Consider the following 17249-nt stretch of genomic DNA (forward strand, 5'->3'; position numbering starts at 1 on the left):
TTGTTCCTTTGTGAAAGGTAGGTCAATGTCTACGACATCGAATTTTGCACCGAAATGATTTTTCCGCATACCTAATGTGGGTCGAAGTGGCAACATTGTTGTCTGTATGTTTTACCAACCTAAATGTGCTTGTTTGCCAACGACGACTAAATTATGGTCGCCTGTCTCCTGCGGATGACTAATGCAGCACGAAAGCGTTCTAAAGGAAAGGTCGTAGCTCGTATACCGGTAAAGCGATAACTGTCGAGCAAGCCAAACTAAAAGGAACAGGATTACAAGGCTTGAAGGGCACAGATGAATTTATTTCCTATTTTACGCCCTCAAGGTAGAGATTCACTTTGCAAAAGGAGCATTGTGCAATGCGACACTGTTATCAATACTTTTCATAATCGTAGCAATGGCAGTGAACCGCTGCGATAGGAAGAGCAAGACGAGCGTATGTGTGCCTATGGCATTCATTGTATAAGTGTACAATGGGGGACGGGGGGTCATTAGGCCTTTCAGAGATTCTGGTCACTCGTTACCGCTACCGCATGGCTATAAGCACTCAAAAGTGGAAGGGAGATCGTAGTGGTCAACTTCTGGCTTCTCTATATACGTGACGATCAGAGGCCGACTGTGTACCAAGGCGAAACGACGAGGTGGCAATACTCACAAGAGCACCACAATTATCTTCTCTGCTTATATAGAAGAGCCCAATAGTCGGCAACCGGCACGAAAAAAGCGATATCTAGCGCAAAGTACCACAAACACGAGAAGGGAGGGCACAAGAAGAGCGCCAACATTCAACAAAAGGGCTCGTATTGTGCCCTCCCTTCTTGTCCTTGTGGTACTTTGCGCTAAATGTCGCTTCATGTCTTACCAACAAGGCCGAAATTGTCCCCTTGGGCACGAACGAGTGGCAAACTTGTCATGCGATTTTTTACATGATTTGACGCAGTCGGCCAAAGCTTAAGTTTCTCACCTAAGACAGGGTGCTGTAAGTGCCCAGCATGTTCTGGCCTTGCACGTATGATTCGCACAAAGTTAAATGTGAACTTGACATTTACGATTACGCACCACGGTAGCCTAGTGGTTATATGTGCTCGACTGCTGACCCGAATGTTCCGTGACCGAATCCCGGCTTCAGTGGCCGCATTTTTGATGGTGTCGAAAAGGCTTGAGGCTCGTGTACTTAGATTCAGGTGCGCGTTAAGGAACCCAGGCGGTCAAAATTTCCGGAGCCCTCTACTAGGGCGTCTCTCATAATAATATGATGGTTTTGGGATGTTAAACCCCAATTATTATTATTATAGAAAAGAATTGGTGGTTGATGTAGCATATCTGTGAATAACAGAGAGGAGGTCAGTGACAGTTATGCATGGAGGCCTCCTCACGGCGTTTTGCTCAGTGCTCCTTACAGGCTACAAGCCCGTATAATAAAAAAAGCTACTCAGCTGTTCTTTCTTACCTTAGGTGAGATGCACTACGAATACATTTGAAAGTTTATTTCTGTCCTGTCAATAACGCTGTGCAATGTAAAGCATATCTGGCACCCGTTTGTGCCATAAACTAATAAGCAGCCTCAGGAGATGCCCGCCAACCAAAGGCATACATTTCATTGAAACTACAAAGGAGACTTTGGTCATGTGTAGCATTTCAACACAATGTGCGGGCTTCATATTGCGGCCACGGTGATACGTGCTCTATTGTATGAAACAGTCTGATACTAAGCTTGCGTAAGCAGGAAGATAATCGGTGACCGTTAAAGATAGCATCGCCGTCCATTTGAGACAGTAATTAAATTTTTGGTCAATCGAACACAATATCCAACTATTAGTGAAATCAAATCATTCTTATTATAAAATAATGTACTACAATTACTGGATATGTCGGACATCGCAAATGCAACGCTTCACAGTATGCGAAACGTGGGGTGAGACGTTGCGGACATCTTCAGAAATGTTACTTTGCGTCAGGGGCATTGGTGAAGCATGAAAGCTCTGCGTTTTGTGATGGGTGCTATTTAGTGTATTCGCTATGGAACCTGAAGTGTTGCAAAAAGGTAGCAACGCGATTTAAGAATATGTGAATGTAAAGGTAGCGCAAACAGTCTTCAAGCTGTGCCTCGGAGGCATGCGCGCGCTTACTGAGGGCGCTCGCTTTCCCCAATGCGAAAAGTGGAAGGATAAGGCCCTCCCTCTCACGAACCCGCGCGCACACCCTTTTGAGAGCGGTCATTGTCGGCAACACAAACCAGCAACTGTGGCAAAGCTTGCTCTCAACATAAGAATAAAGGTACATTCACACCGAAGGCGGGGCGGCAAAGCGGCCAAGAGGGCTTTTCAAGGCGGCGAGGCGGCGAGCGCGCGTACCTGTTCAGACCGCATGGCTCTCTTGGCTGCCCGCGCGGCCGAGGAGGCGGGGCCTCTCGCGCGTTAGCGCACGTGTCGCTATCACGTGGCACGGCTTCTCCCAAAGAGACACCCGCACCACCACCGCGCCACCGCCGCAACGCGTTCTGATTGGCTGCGGCAAAGCGGCGAGTAGCGGCGAGCGGCAAAAAATTGGTCCGAGAGCGATCGGACCTGCCGCCTCGTTTTCCGCCCCGCTTTCGCCGCCTGGAGAGGAGGTTTTCCCGCTTTCCGCCTCACCGCTTTGCCGCTTTGGCCGCCCCGCCTTCGGTGTGAATGGGCCTTAACGTTTACTTACGCAGGCCTAATTACAAGGTAGGTTTTTATGACCTAGCTCTCCTCTACTTCCACTCTTCAAATTATCCACCGTGCCCGAACACGCCCGGGCAAGAGGACACAATGTCCCCGTTATTCAGGCCAGGTAGACGATCACGTTAAGCTGTGGCAGTCTGCCAATATGTCTAGTGGTTATCGCGCTCGACTGCTGACCCGAAGGTCACGGAATCGAATCCCCGCCGCGGCGGCTGCATTTTAGATGAAGGCGAAAATGTTTGAGGCCCATGAAATTAGATATAGGTGCAGGTTAAAGAACCCCAGGTGGTCGAAATTCCGGAGACCTCCACTACAGCGTCCCTGATAATCATATCGTGGTTTTGGGACGTCAAACCCCAGATATTATTATATTATCAGTTTCCCAATATACCAAGTCGCGGAAAATGAATACAGTGATTGTGTGAGTAGGCCGAGCCTGAAAGTTGCAAAGAATCCATCAGTGCAACCTGTCGCATAATCCATAAAACAACGAAAGGAAGCACAGACTTTCGTAGCATTATCCCGCACCTAAGAGCGCTAGCGATTGCCGAACCCACTGTTCCCTTCATGCATGGGCGCGGCGTTCAGCATCGTGAGAATAACTCACAGGGACGCTAATGCATTTGCCCAAGACGTCTGAAGGCGAAAGCCATCTTCCTCTTCTTTGTCTTAGTCGATATACTAATCCCTCCTGTGGCATCGCAGGCTACCATCATCATCACCAGCAAGCAGCGCGGCTCGCCGGCTGCGTGTTCGGCTCGTGACGCTTGCGCTACGAGTGAACTCGGGTTTGCTTTGTTCCATGCTGATGTGGAATAAAATGCCACAGATGTATCGTTAATTGAGTGGCGTGCTTTATAACAGTGGCTGGACGGTGAGATCGAGCGATTGGTGCGGGAGTGTCCTGCTTGCGTACAGGCTGCAGCGATGCCTCCAGCGCAAACACCTGTACCATGGCCCACGACGGGAGAGAAATGGAGCCGGCTGCACGTTGACTATGCAGGTCCTATTGAAGGACACATGATACTGGTAGTCGTGGATTCCGAAACGAAGTGGATAGAAGCAGTCGCAACGAAATCTGCAACAGCGGAAGTGACAGTGGAGGCTCTCAGGGCGATGTTTGCTAGGTTCGGTCTACCTCGTACTCTTGTGACGGATAACGGACCTCAGTTCACGGGCTTCCACTTCCGCAATTTCCTGGCTCAGAACCAAGTAAAACACTTGACTACAGCGCCCTATCATCCACAATCAAATGGTTTAGCGGTGCGGGCCGTAAGAACGTTGAAGGAAGGCTTGAAGAAAAACTATGAAATTCCGCTACAAACTCGAATATCAAGACTTCTGTTCCGTTATCGCCGCACGCCAGTGAAGGAGGGCAAGTCACCAGCGGAGCTCTTGCTGGGATATCAAATAACAACAAAACTCGACTGCATTATGCCGACCACCGAGGCTGTGAAAGCAAAGCCGTGCAATGAACGTGAACAGCGATGGCAGGCTGGACAGCGTGTTTGGACTCGAACGTTTCAGCCACGGAAAAAGTGGATACCAGGTATCGTGCGTGACCAGCAGGGAAAGCGCATGGTCACAGTGGACACGACTCAGGGAACGGAACGGCGGCACTTTGACCAAGTGCGACGGCGGGACGTTTCGGTCGACGAATCGTGCGACACCGACACGCTATCGCCCCGTCAAGAGCCTTCGGGCGAAAGCGCAAGCGATTCGCTGACTCCGGCAACTCAACCTTTGCGGCGCTCAACGCGACAGCGCCGTCCTCCAGATCGTTTGAACTTTTAAGGGAAGAAGCTGTGGCATCGGAGACTACCATCATCATCACCAGCAAGCAGCGCGGCTCGCCGGCTGCGTGTTCGGCTCGTGACGCTCGCGCTACGAGTGAATTCGGGTTTGCTTTGTTCCATGCTGATGTGGAATAAAGTGCCACAGATGTTTCGTTAATTGAGTGGCGTGCTTTATAACACCTCCCCCCTATCCCCCTCCCCGGCCTCTGAAAGCTTTGGGCACCTCATCTGCTTTTGCACTGGCTCCGGGATGGGCCCACCTTTCACCAAGCGATGATTTCATGTGGTTACGTCATCATTTGAGAGGACTTTATGTGACGTCATGGCGACGTCACGAATTTTGGCTATCTGTGACGCCACGATGACGTCATCGCGTGGGGATAATTTTTTGGATCACTCTTGCTGACGCCGTTGACGCCAACGGTCAATGTTCGCGTTCAGTGAGGCTAGGGCTGTGAGTATGGTTTCCAGACGTTTTAAAGCTATACCGTCAGAGCACGCGCTAGAAGGAAAACCCGTGTTAGTCATAATTGGAAGTACATATCTGCTTATTTACTCGGATACTGCAGGAAAAACTTAATTTAATCGGGTTTGGTGGCCAAGATAGTTCGTTAATTCGGGTTGATGATAACACTGAGCTCTGCGAGTATTTTCTGCGAGTTCGAAATTTCATCGTTAAATCGAGAACTTCGTAAAATTGGGTTTTGATAGATCAAGCTTTAACAGTATTTTATGATCGTCGTTACAAAAATAATTCACTTTCGGCGTTTAACTACGGTGCTTGTATCTAATAAGCAGAAATTATAGAGATCACGTACCATTGATCATGCGGAATTTAGACGAGATAATAAATATGACAGCTCATAATTGAAGTATCGGCGTTGAATATCATGCATATCTTGTTCTTAAGGAGTCCCTGTGAGGCGACCAGCTGTTTACACTCTTTCCACCAGCACTCATTGCTTATTTACTCTGAACAGAATTGTACACACCTCCATAACAGATGTGATCATGATATAATACGTCACTTGGCCTATGGTTGTTGGCACTGTGGGACCGGCGTTTACGCGCCGAGTATCGCCGAGAGCATGTCGGGCTATGGATGTCTATTCGGTACGTGCGATCTTACCTTCAATCAAGCCCTGTTGGTTTACTCAATGTTTCTCGATACATTCAAAAGCTGGGCGATGTTCGGAGTGAATCTCTAAACCACTCGTTCGTGCGTTTCTTGTAGTTGTCTTCTGCGTAACCCGGTGAACATTTAAAACACTGGATGATGGATGACATCGATAGCAAAGACAAAGCAAAGAGGAACGCGTTGGATGAAAGCATGGTGAGGAGATGAGCACCAAGGTGTAATGCCGGGCGATGTATGCTCCACAGAGGCGACTGGCTACGAGATGTTGCCTTAGTAGCGCGTACTGGGACCCATTCACCTATGACCTGACCACTAAGGCATGCGCGAGAGCGTCCACCGGTGCCAAACAAAGCCCTCTAGTCGGCCTTAGACCAACCGCGCCTGCGCCACCTGGACCACGCCACCAACTCTAGAGAATGCTCTCAAAGCGTCAACGTGTTTCCGTGTTCACGCTGTTAGTTTGCACAATGAGCGAAACAGCAATTGTAATTGTCTCGGCTCACGCTGTGCTAAAATTGCTTATTCGGAAGTGGTGTCATTGCCGGTGACAGTTTTTTATTTTTATTAGGATTGTTTAAGCAGGAAAAATACAGGAGCGCCTCTTCATTTCAGTGCATCACAGGAGCGCCATTGTATTCAGGCGATGGTGTTTGTTCTATCTCAGTCATCTACTGTGCTACAATTCCCCGTGAGAGAGCCTGTCTTCTCTGTGCAACAGTGCTGCAGCGTTCCCGAAGATACTAGAATGTAGGAAAAGCGTAGACTTCCTCACACTTCGTCAACTCGTAAAACAATAATTAAACTGCTGAAGCAGGTTGTTGTAATATCACGCGCACGTGCTTTTCTTGCTCTTTTCTCTGAGCTGCTTATTAACACTTCAGGCATGGCGCACGCTGCCTTTTTGGCATGCTATACTATGGGCGTACCAAAAGCGCTCAATGATTGACCCACGTTGTCATCAGACATGTCGAGTGACAGAGAATAATATGCTGTAGGTATATCGACTGATCTTCATTTAATACTAAACGGATACTCGGATTTAATACTAAGACAAATATTCGAAATAAGCGGAGCGTATCAAAACCAAGGTTTGTATCCCTAGCCACAACTGCATACTGATACCGCCATTAGTTCATGACAAAATTCAAGGTGCACAGTAATTACAGCTTGCGTAGAACAGTGCGTCGTTCGCATGCATCCATGATTGTAACGAACGCAGACCTCACTGGCAGCGACTATCTGAAATACGCAAATCGTACCAGTTGCCTCCAAATCTTTACTTTTTCACACAACTTATCTGTTTTTAGCAGCGTATACACGACATGTCTATGCCCTTACATACGGCAGGAAAGTTTTCGGAAAAGCAAGAGGTTTTTCAATTTCTCGTAGTGGGGATGTTGAACTACGTGCAGGTTTCCCATGTGGCAGCTGTTTCCATTCACTGAACCTCAGTATGCACAGTTTTTCAGATTGCTTTCGTGGGGAGTGATGGCTATTACACTCAAGTCGACATCGGACCGTAAGTGGCAGCTCCTTCATATCTTAATATTATTGTTTATTTGCTCTGCAACAGAATGCGTTTTGTTCAGAAAAAATGAAATGTACATATTCATGAAGAGTTTGACGAGGCTTGAGAAAGATTTAGCCAAGCGCATTTGTGATAACCGCGCTATCAGACGCTATCTCCTTTTGTTGCTTTGTTTTCTTTTGCGCTCATGAAGAAAACACTGGGCATTTCGGCAACTATTATATAGCCCGTCTTTAGGAGCACTTTTTGTTTGTTGAAGTTGATGAAGTTGCTTAATGGCCGATTTTCAAAATTTATTCCTTCTCCGGCTACAGTCGATTCCTCCTGCTGACTACAGGGCTGGGCAAAGATACTTTAAAAGAAAAGTGTATCGCGATACGGTACAAGATACTCCCACAGTTACTGCATCCGATTCGACACTTGCCAGTTGCATCTTAAGATACTTCGGTACATTCGCAAATTCGTTATCATAGATTTATAGAATGTTGGAACAAACGCCGATGCACAAACATATTTTTTTGAAAACTTCTTAACTGTGACCAACCTAGCTTCATTGGAATGAAATGTCTGTTTGTATGGTATGGTACGGAAGAACTTTATTTAGGTCCGTCGGGGCGTGAACTAGCACGTATATAAAAGAACTTGTTGTTGGGCTAGTTGGTAGATCATTTTCAAAAGTTAATTAAGAAGTGTGGCTGTGACGCAGGATTCTCTGAGACAAAGATTCTGGGCAGAAGCACAAGAAAAACTGCACGTGAAGTGTTAGAGGCATTTTACATAGAAAAAGACAAGGACCGCTGTGTAAGCACCCCGTCGCTATCTCTGTTTCCCAGTGAATTTCACTTCATCAGTTCTAGACTATAAGATGGAAGGAGCAGGAAGGAAATGTATGTCTTGATTGTGTGTGTGCTGGCCTTATCTGATGTTAATGCGCGCATGTGCCACATGTATATATTCAAGCCCGTGCGATCAATAAATCAGTTGGAAGTGAGCGCTGTGCGTGGTTGATGTCTGGGTTGTGGGTGTGTGGGTGTGTGGGTGTGTGGGTGTGTGAATGTGTCGTGTGGTTGCGCTCTAATTAACTTTTGAAAATAGCACGTATATCTTAAATGTTTTCTATTTCTTGCTCAAAGAATACTAACGGAACAACATATGGGCTTGCTTTAGCTACTTAACATGACAGCTTTTTATACACTGCGCTGTCAGAGGTTTTTAGAGCGAAAGTTCTACTGCTTCATGCCTCGCAAGGTCGTTCATCGCGTCGCAATGACCTTGAGTAGCCGGACCGCAAGAACGCACTGTGCGTCCGACCGCCCTTGATAGAAGAGCCGCATGGCTCGAGGTGCGAAACAGAGGAATGGGAAACTGCGGTTGGCTCTGGCACAGCTCGGGTGCTACAGCCGCAGCTGCTGCTCTTTTGTCCCTCTGTCGCTCTCGCTTGAACTGACGCCACTCAGCAGCGCTCGCTCGAAGCCTCGCCACTGTGGTACCATGTGACCACGCGAAGGTTTAACGGCTGCTTAGCCGCCGCTTGGTCGTTTAGTCTCGCCATGGATGGGGTATCGGCTGGGCGGCCTGTGCGTGCGCTTCGGCTCAAGTGACAGGCTCAATATAATCATCCAGTAGGCTTAGCTCCACGGCAGGCTACGATATATCAAGCAAACGGAAAGTTGCCGACTCAAACACCGGAGCAAATGGAGGCCAGATTAGCGCATTATAGAGAAGCCTACCAAGCGCGGATGCTTCTCAGGATAAAAGCTACGATAGAAGACAATAGAAAATTCAATGACTATAGAAAATATTATGAAACGGCGCATTTCGTACAATAATGTTTCTTGAATCTCCTTGCCAAAATCTCTGAGGTGATTCCACTTATCTCCATTATTGCAATGCAAATTCAGGCAAGCCCAGATTATTACACATTTGTCCTCCACATCACGTTCACATAACAGTAAACTTAAGTGGAATGCAAATAGATAAACAGCAGTAAAAAGGACGCAGCCAATTCAAATAACAGTTAAACAGTGAGCTTACTTTGTCAGCACATTACAAAAGACATATTGCAGTAAATATTGTCACGTGGTGGTAAAGGACACAAAACACAAGTCGGTACAACTGAACAGCTCTTTATTGGGCTAATTTGGGCCGACTAACAGATAAACTCAATGTACCAGCAATACTTGCTGTACGGGGATAGCGTCGGGCACAGACGTCCGGCGTCGACTAATCTGCTCGTCAGTGAAATGTGTCGGCTTTTACTCATGCCTTATTGAGCCTTCCAACATCATCGCTGGTGCTTGCAACCCTGGCTGTAGAATAAACTAGAGTACTCGTGTCCTGCGTGTAATCTTAACAGAATAATCTGAAATAATAGCGAAGCTTCCCAAACATTGCGGCGTGACCTGCACCGAGCGGGACTAACAGTGTTTGTTGCTCAAATCTATCAAATCAAAATAAATAAAAGCGCGTGGCAATGCCCCCCTCTGAAAGAGCATCGTCCCGATGTTGTAATAGAACGCGAAAGCGAAGAAAGAAATGAATACATGCATATAGGGAAAACACAAGTATAGAAGTTCTCAGATTGCGCTAGCAGGCACAGAACAGCTTAAGCCGCACCGCGTGCACGACTTAGGGGCGTGCCCGGCATCGCTGAAATTTCGTGATGTCGCTGGGGACAGTGTCGTAGTCCAGTGCACCGAGACGTCGAAGTACCTTGTATGGTCCGAAGTATGGCGGAAGTATTGCTCTGAGTGCACGTCGGCGTATCGGCATCCAGACCCAGACACGGTCGCCGGCCGGGTATTCTTTGTGGCGTCGTCGAAGGTTGTAACGGCGGCTGTCGGTCATCTGTTGGTTCCAGATGTGCAGACGGACGAGTTGTCCGGCTTCGTCTACGCGCTGAAGGTGGACTGCAACGTCCACATTGTCATCGTCCCTGACGGTCGGCAGCATAGCCTCTGGCATCGTTGTCGGGATCTTTCCGTACACTAGCTTGAACGGTGTCATGTGTGATGTTTCTTACAATGCCATGTTGTAGGCGAATGTAATCTACGGAAGCACACCATCCCAGTTCTTGAGTTTGACGTCTGCGTATATTGTACTATGTGTGCTAGTTTTATACAAAAGTTCGGTAAGGCCCTTCGTCTGAGGGTGGTAGACAGTCGTCCTTCGCTGGCTGAAGATCGCCTGCTTTTGGTATGCCGTACAAACTGTACCCGGGTCGGTGATCTGGACTTCAGGAGTACCGTGTAGTGATGCAGAACTATCGATGGTACTATCGATACTATCGATAGCTGAGTCACTATCGAGCTATCGATGGTGAAAGATACTATCGATAGCGCTATCGATAGTAAAAAATTCGATGGTACTATCGAGAGTATAAAATAAACAGCGCGGACTCACTGCAGAATAAAGTTGGTTCCCCGCGCGCGTGGTACATAGTGGATCCGGAGGAGCAGGCTGAAGGGCAAGAAAGTTGACGTGTTTGTGTTCTTCACCAGAGTGCTTTGCTGACACATGATCTTAAAGACAAACTGTTCAGCTGTAGCGGAAAGGAAGCCTGTACATGTGGCGGGACTGCGAGGGTACAAATTGATATTGCTTTTTATGATTTCAAAATAAAAAAAAAGTTAATTGTAAGGTGTAACCGGTTGCTTTTGGATACGAATTTATTGATGGATATATTGCGCCATATACACTGCAGAAATAGTTTATTTATCAGCCGAAAATTGCTCATAAATTAAGCGAAGCTGGTAGTAAGTTATCGGAAATATTTAGGCAATATGGCCGGCCAGCAACCGCGTCATTATTCACACCACTATCGATAGTATTGTCACGTGGTTGTGTCGGTGAAGAATGCTGCAGCAAGAATGGGAAATATGGAGCTCTTTATTTGGGCGAACTTGTGCCCAGAAAATCAAAACTGCAAATACAAGCGATACATGCTACGCACTGATAGCGGCGGGAGCAGTCGTCAGCCGTTGGATAATTTGATCATCGGTGGAACGCGTCGTCCTTTATTCATCAGCCTTCAAACCTTCCAGCGTTATCGCTGGTGCTCGCGTAAGCTCTCGAATGAACTTGACTATTCGCGTCCGGTGCCTAATCTTAACAGAATGATCTCAAACAATTCTAAAGCTTCTGAAACATTACGGCGCGGGCTGCATGAAACGTTGCTAACAGTCTCTGTGGGTGAAACCGTAATACGTCAGAACAAAGCAATAAACACGCGTGGTAGTAATAGCGCTCCGGTAATATTAATGATAGTACTGCCGATTGCACTTTCGATAGTTTGTTTACACTATCGATAGTTGCAAAAAAACTATCGATACTATCGATAGTCAGTTTACCGATAGTTCTGCATCACTAGTGCCGTGACGTGGCAATATGTTCTCGTCGAAGAACTTTGCAACCTCGGTGGCACTACATTTAGGCAGGGCCCTGGTTTCGGTGTAGCGTGTGAAGTAGTCCGTAGCTACGACATTCCGCTTATTGCCTGATGTTGATGTCAGGAATGGCCCCACCAAGTTCATCCCGATCTGCTGAAACGGTCGACGAGGTAGCTGGACGGGCTGCAGGAATTCCGTTGGCCTTGTCGGAAAGTGTCTTGCGTCACTGACAGTCTCAGCGTTGTTTGACGTAATTGGCGACGTCGGTGTTGAGGCGACGTCACCTATTTGGGATAGATTTCTACGGAATCCAGGAGAATTCCGTAGATATTTCTCCTGAATTCTTGCGAGAGAACGCGTGAAGCCGAGGGTCCAGCGCTCGCGTCGTCATGCAGGTCCGAAAGAATCTGCGGACGCACTGCCGAGGGCACAACGAGGAGGGAGTCGGCGTGGTGTGTTTAGAAGTTATTTACGAGTACGCCGTGTCGCAAGAAGAACAAACACAATTCACACTTCAATGCTGTCGGGACGACATCGTTCTTACCTTCTGGGTTCTACACAAAGCTTCGTATTTGTAGATCAGTCCGCTGTTCGGCGAAGTCGTCTGCGCTTACTGTTCGGGAAAGCCGTCTTCATCCTCATCATCTTGCGGCGGCGCATCAATGGCGGCGCGAGATAAAGAGTCGGTGTTGAGTGTTTCCGTCCGCACTAGCACACGACCATGATGTGGAATCCTTGAGGCCTGAGACTCTACCGTGCGAGGGCGCCGGAAGGTCCTCTAAATTTGCCAGCCAACACAAGACGTGATGGCCGCCCACCACTTTGAAATGTCTGCCGTAAAGTTAGGGGAGACACTTTGGAGTGGCCGAAATTATGGCAAGGCATTCTTTTTCCGTCGTTCAATAGTTGGCTTCGGCTTTTGGTAGCGACCGACTGGCATAGAAAATGACCCTTTCCAGAACGTCGCTTTTGTGTACAAGCACAGCGCCCAGTTTTACGCTGCTTGCGTTGGTGCGAATTTAGGTTTCGGCTTGCTCGTGGAAGTGAGCAAGAACGGGCGGCGACTGAAGGTCTCGTTTGAGCGCCTCAAATGCTTCGATCTGTGGGGTTTCCCACTTCACAAGTCGACGTCATATTTTGTCGCAAGTGCCAATGGTGTCGCTATGCGAGAGAATTTCTTCACGAAGCGTCCATAATAGGCAACAGACTAAGAAAGCGGCGCCCTGCCATCATGTCGACGGGCTGAGCGAAGTTCGCGATTTTCTGCAGTCTACTGAGGGTCTGGGTGAACTCGAGACTGGCTGATGTCGTGTCCCAGGAGCAGTAGATCGTCGTGCGCGAAATGACAAATTTCCGGTTTCAGGGTGAGTCCGGGTGACTTGTTGTCTCGTAACACCGCCTCAAACCGCTTAAGGTGATTCACGAAAGTCTATGAGGAAAAGAGGACAACATCTAAGTAGGCTAGACATGACTGCCACTTTAGGCCTGCCAGTGCTGTGTCCCTTATGCGATGGAAAGTTCCAGGTGCCGACCAAAGACCGAACGGCGTGACCTTAACCTCAAACACGCCATCTCGCGTGATGTCTTCTTTAAATCCATCTAGTCGATTTCAAATTACCAGTAGCCAGTCTCCAATTCCGTCGGCGAGAAACACCTTGCGTTGTACAGCCGGTCCAAGGTGTGTATATCCGTGGGATGGGGTACACGTCATTCTTCGCGATTTTGTTCAAACGCCGATAATGAACGCAGAGCGGCAGCGATCCACGTTTTTTTTTCACTAGTACTACGGGAGGTGCTACGGACCCTTCGACTTCTGTATGATGTCGTCGCGCAGCATTTTGTCGACTTGGTTTATGGCATCACGTTCACGTGCAGAAACTCGTTACGGGCACTGACGGAGCGGACGGGCATATTGTTAGGTCTCAATGCGGTGTTTAGCAACAGCGCTTAGTCGAATTCGCGATGATGACGAGAAGCAGTCCTTGTATTCTCGGAGCAGGCTCTTGAACTGTTCTTGCCTATACGGAGGAAGACTCGGGTTGACTTCAAAAGGGAGTTCAGGAACTTGGATCTTCGGAGTAGGTTCAGTAGGATATGTGAGGGGGAAAGCGTTGGTGGCTTCCACAATTTCTTCTATGTAGGCTACCGAGATACCCTTGTGACAGTGCTTGTATTAGTAGCTGCAATTTTTGAGCATGACCATTGCTTTCCCTCCACGCAGCTCGGCTATTCCTCTTGCGACGCATATCTCCCAGTTGACCAACAGCTGCTGGCGCCCTCAATGACGCCTTCTATGTCTGCGGATTTCTCAGTGTCGACGGAAATGATGACGATGAAGCGAGTGGAAGGTGACTGGGTGTTCGAACATATTGAAGGCGTCGTTCTCTTGCGTCGTCTGCGGCGGTAGCGCTTTTTCTAAGGATAGAGTTACCGACTCAGTCGTGGTGCCTTAGGAAGTCCATACCGAGAATGACATCTCTCGAGCAGCACCGCAGGACTACGAAGCTCGCAGGATAATTGTCCAGTCGTGAACAGAGACTCTTACCGTGCCCGCTCCTGTCGGCGTTAGTAAGTGTCCTACAGCCGTTCGGATTTGGAGGCAATCCCATGCAGTCCTTACTTTCAACTTGGCGGCGGAGGATTCGCTCATTACGGAGTCATCATCTCCGGCAACAACTAAGGTGGTAACGTTGCGGCCGTCGATGAGGACCTCGAGGTCGCTAGTTCGCTGTCTTCCGCTGCGGTTAACTCGCGGTGTCGGATCACGGCTGCGTCCGGCTGTTCTGCTGCTGCTGCATCGCGTCGTCAGGCCTTTCGGCAGCGAAGTTTCGTCTTTAGGGCTCCGCTGGGCTGGCCGCGTGTTCTGAAGAATTCGTCGCAGCGTCGTCTTTGTCGGTGGAGGATCTTCGGCGTTGCGACGAACAGCCGCCGCATCTCCATTGGTTGCTGCATTTAGTTTTCGGAATACGGGCTAAGTGACCGGCCCCGATTTTGGCCAGTGTGTTGACAGGTGGAGACAGGTGATGGGGAACACGATGACCATCGAGGTCTCCACTCAGGTGCTGAGAGATAGTCGAGGGTGTCACGTGGCCGTTCACCTCACTCTGGACGTCGGGCGTTGATGGCGAAGCCACGCAGGTCCATCTCGCGGTACCGTCAGCAGCGGTAGGTGTAGCCAGCTTTTCCGCAATTGTAGCAGAGTGGGCAGTAGTCGGGGCCTTTCAAACATTGGTTTTTCGTGGGGCGCGGCGTTGACTCACAGGCGGGCAGGACCACGTCGGAGAAAGCAGCGGTGTCCGACGACAGAACTGTCGTGGTGCGGCGTATTGACGCTGGCCCGGAAGGAGAGCGGAATGGTGGAGTGCGCCAGCGTACGTCATGATCGTCGGTTGAGGCTGGCTGTGCTACTTCAGGAACCCTCAGTGGCTGCTGGATTTCTTCGCTTACCATGTCGGCTACTGAATCCAGTTGAGGTTGCGATCCTGGGAACATCTTCCGCAGATCCTCACGCACGACCGCTCTGATCGTCTCACGCTGATTGGCGGTGCCTAGAGCTTGAGCACGGCGTAGTTTGTAGCCAAGGAACTCCGTTTGTCGTTCCGTGTCTACATCTCGAGTGTTTTCTCAATTGTAGAAGCCCTCAAAGTAAATTCAGCGACCGTGTTCAGTGGCTTCCTTATCAGTCCAGTGAACAGTTGTTTTACACCACGCATGAGGAAGCGAATCATCTCTCTTATCCGTTCAGCTCGCAATATATTCGTTGGGAAGGTGAGCACATATCACCATCATATCTGCGGTCCTATTCTCGTGGAGAACACTCGTGAAGGTGCTTATGAACGTTGTTGAAAAGACATGCCGTGTTTGAAGTGTGGATTCGCGGTTCTTGAACGACGTCCTCGCGGCGTCTTCTAGGTAGAAGTAGACGTGACGCAGTTTCTCTTCGGAGTCCCTGTTGTTGAAGGTGGCAGCTTGGTCATACGTCTGTAGCCAGCTTTCTGGGCCTTGAAACGATGATCCATGGAAAGTCGGTGGCTCTCTGTGTTGCTGCATTACGACTGTCGAGGCGTAACAGCTTCCGACATCGTGGCCGTTGTATTCGTCACCGTGGTTTTAGGCTTTTCTGGTTGGGGGCCGTATTCGGGCGGTAGGCCTTGCTGCCTTCGGCTAGCCCGACGATCCGGGAGGGCTTTGGCGACTTCGTCACGGCTTCCTTCAGAGGAAATGCCCTCGAGCTTGCCCAGTCTGGCCTTGTTCCTATTTGTAATTGTTTGCGGAAGGAATGAGAGTGCGCACATTATTTCCGGCAAAATAACCAGTTAAAGAAAGCGTGACGAGTGGCCCGGGATGCAAGTGGAGATAAGTATGGTGCTAGGTCGAGCCCAAGCTTCTGATTCAGAAGAAAGATAAACCTTAAACGCTGGTCCTCGTGCCGCTATTACAATGAAATATATATATATATATATATATATATATATATATATATATATATATATAGATATATACATATATATATATAATATATATATATGTTATATACATATATATATATATGTATATATATATATATATATATATATATATATATATATATATATATATATATATATATATATATATATATATATATATATATATATATATATATATGTTATATACATATATATATATATGTGTATATATATATATATATATACCTTCACAATATATATATATATATATATATATATGTGTATATATTGTGACGGTGGTTATTTGACAACACTCAAAGACAATGCGCAATAGCGACAGTCAAGGCAAAGCACGGACTCTCAGTACGAGCGGCATCCTTTTAGGAGAAGCCAAAGAGGGCGACTCATTAGGAGACGCTGGAAAGCGCAACCCATTACTCATTTCCAAGGCTTCGCTACAATATGTAGTCCTTTGCATAGGTCGGCAAGCTCACTCATGAGTCGACTCACTTTAAGATTCAGATCAAGCCGTGAGTCTGAGTGGATCAGGTTGAGTAATATTTTCACGAGTCTGAGTCCGAGTGAGTCCGGTTGAGAAATATTTCAGTGAGTCTGAGTCCCAGTGAGTCGGAAGGAGGAAAATTTTGGTCATTCTTAGTCTGAGTGAGCCCTAAGCGCAAAATATATCTCATGAGTGAGTCTGAGTGAGCTCCACATTTTTTTGCCGAGCTATGGTCCTATCTACTCCACTTCAGCATTACTATCAGCCTTTTAATGACTCAAGTTTATACTCACGTCTACTCACTTCAAAGCACTAGCGTTCATACGCCATCTCAATAGTTATTGATCAGAGCCGTGAGTTACGGAAGGGGGCGAGAGGAAGGGGGTTTGACCTTCTTTTTATGGAAAGGTCTGGATCATGCGGGTCATCTCTTTCGATAAAAATGTCTTACTGCATTGTAACCATTGGTGACTCATATTTGAAGGTACGAGATGAAGACGTGCCATGTAGAACACGAGTTGTAGGAAATATTGATGTTAAAGAGCATTAACACTATGGACGAAAAAGTTAATTATACGCTATTGGACTCATGAGTTCACTCACTCAGACTCAGATCACGCCGTGAGTCTGAGTCAGAGTGAGCCCGAGCGAGCAATATTTTTGTGAGTTTGAGTTCGAGTGGGTCCTGTTGAGAAACGTTTCAGTGAGTCTGAGTCCGAGTGAGCCCGAATGAGGCAAATTTTG

The 17249-nt window shown here is 47.9% G+C and overlaps 1 protein-coding gene across 1 annotated transcript in view; it reads left to right on the forward strand.

Moving 5' to 3' along the window:
* Positions 1 to 17249, forward strand: part of LOC119397137 (UPF0462 protein C4orf33 homolog) — a 94668-nt gene that overhangs the window by 4072 nt on the left and 73347 nt on the right. Inside the window, exon 2 of the mRNA XM_037664576.2 lies at positions 7101 to 7158. Coding sequence (XP_037520504.2) covers positions 7101 to 7158 — 58 coding nt within the window. The remainder of the gene's footprint in view (positions 1 to 7100; positions 7159 to 17249) is intronic.

This window comes from Rhipicephalus sanguineus, chromosome 6 (genome assembly GCF_013339695.2).
Source record: "Rhipicephalus sanguineus isolate Rsan-2018 chromosome 6, BIME_Rsan_1.4, whole genome shotgun sequence".
Lineage (NCBI taxonomy): Eukaryota > Metazoa > Arthropoda > Arachnida > Ixodida > Ixodidae > Rhipicephalus > Rhipicephalus sanguineus.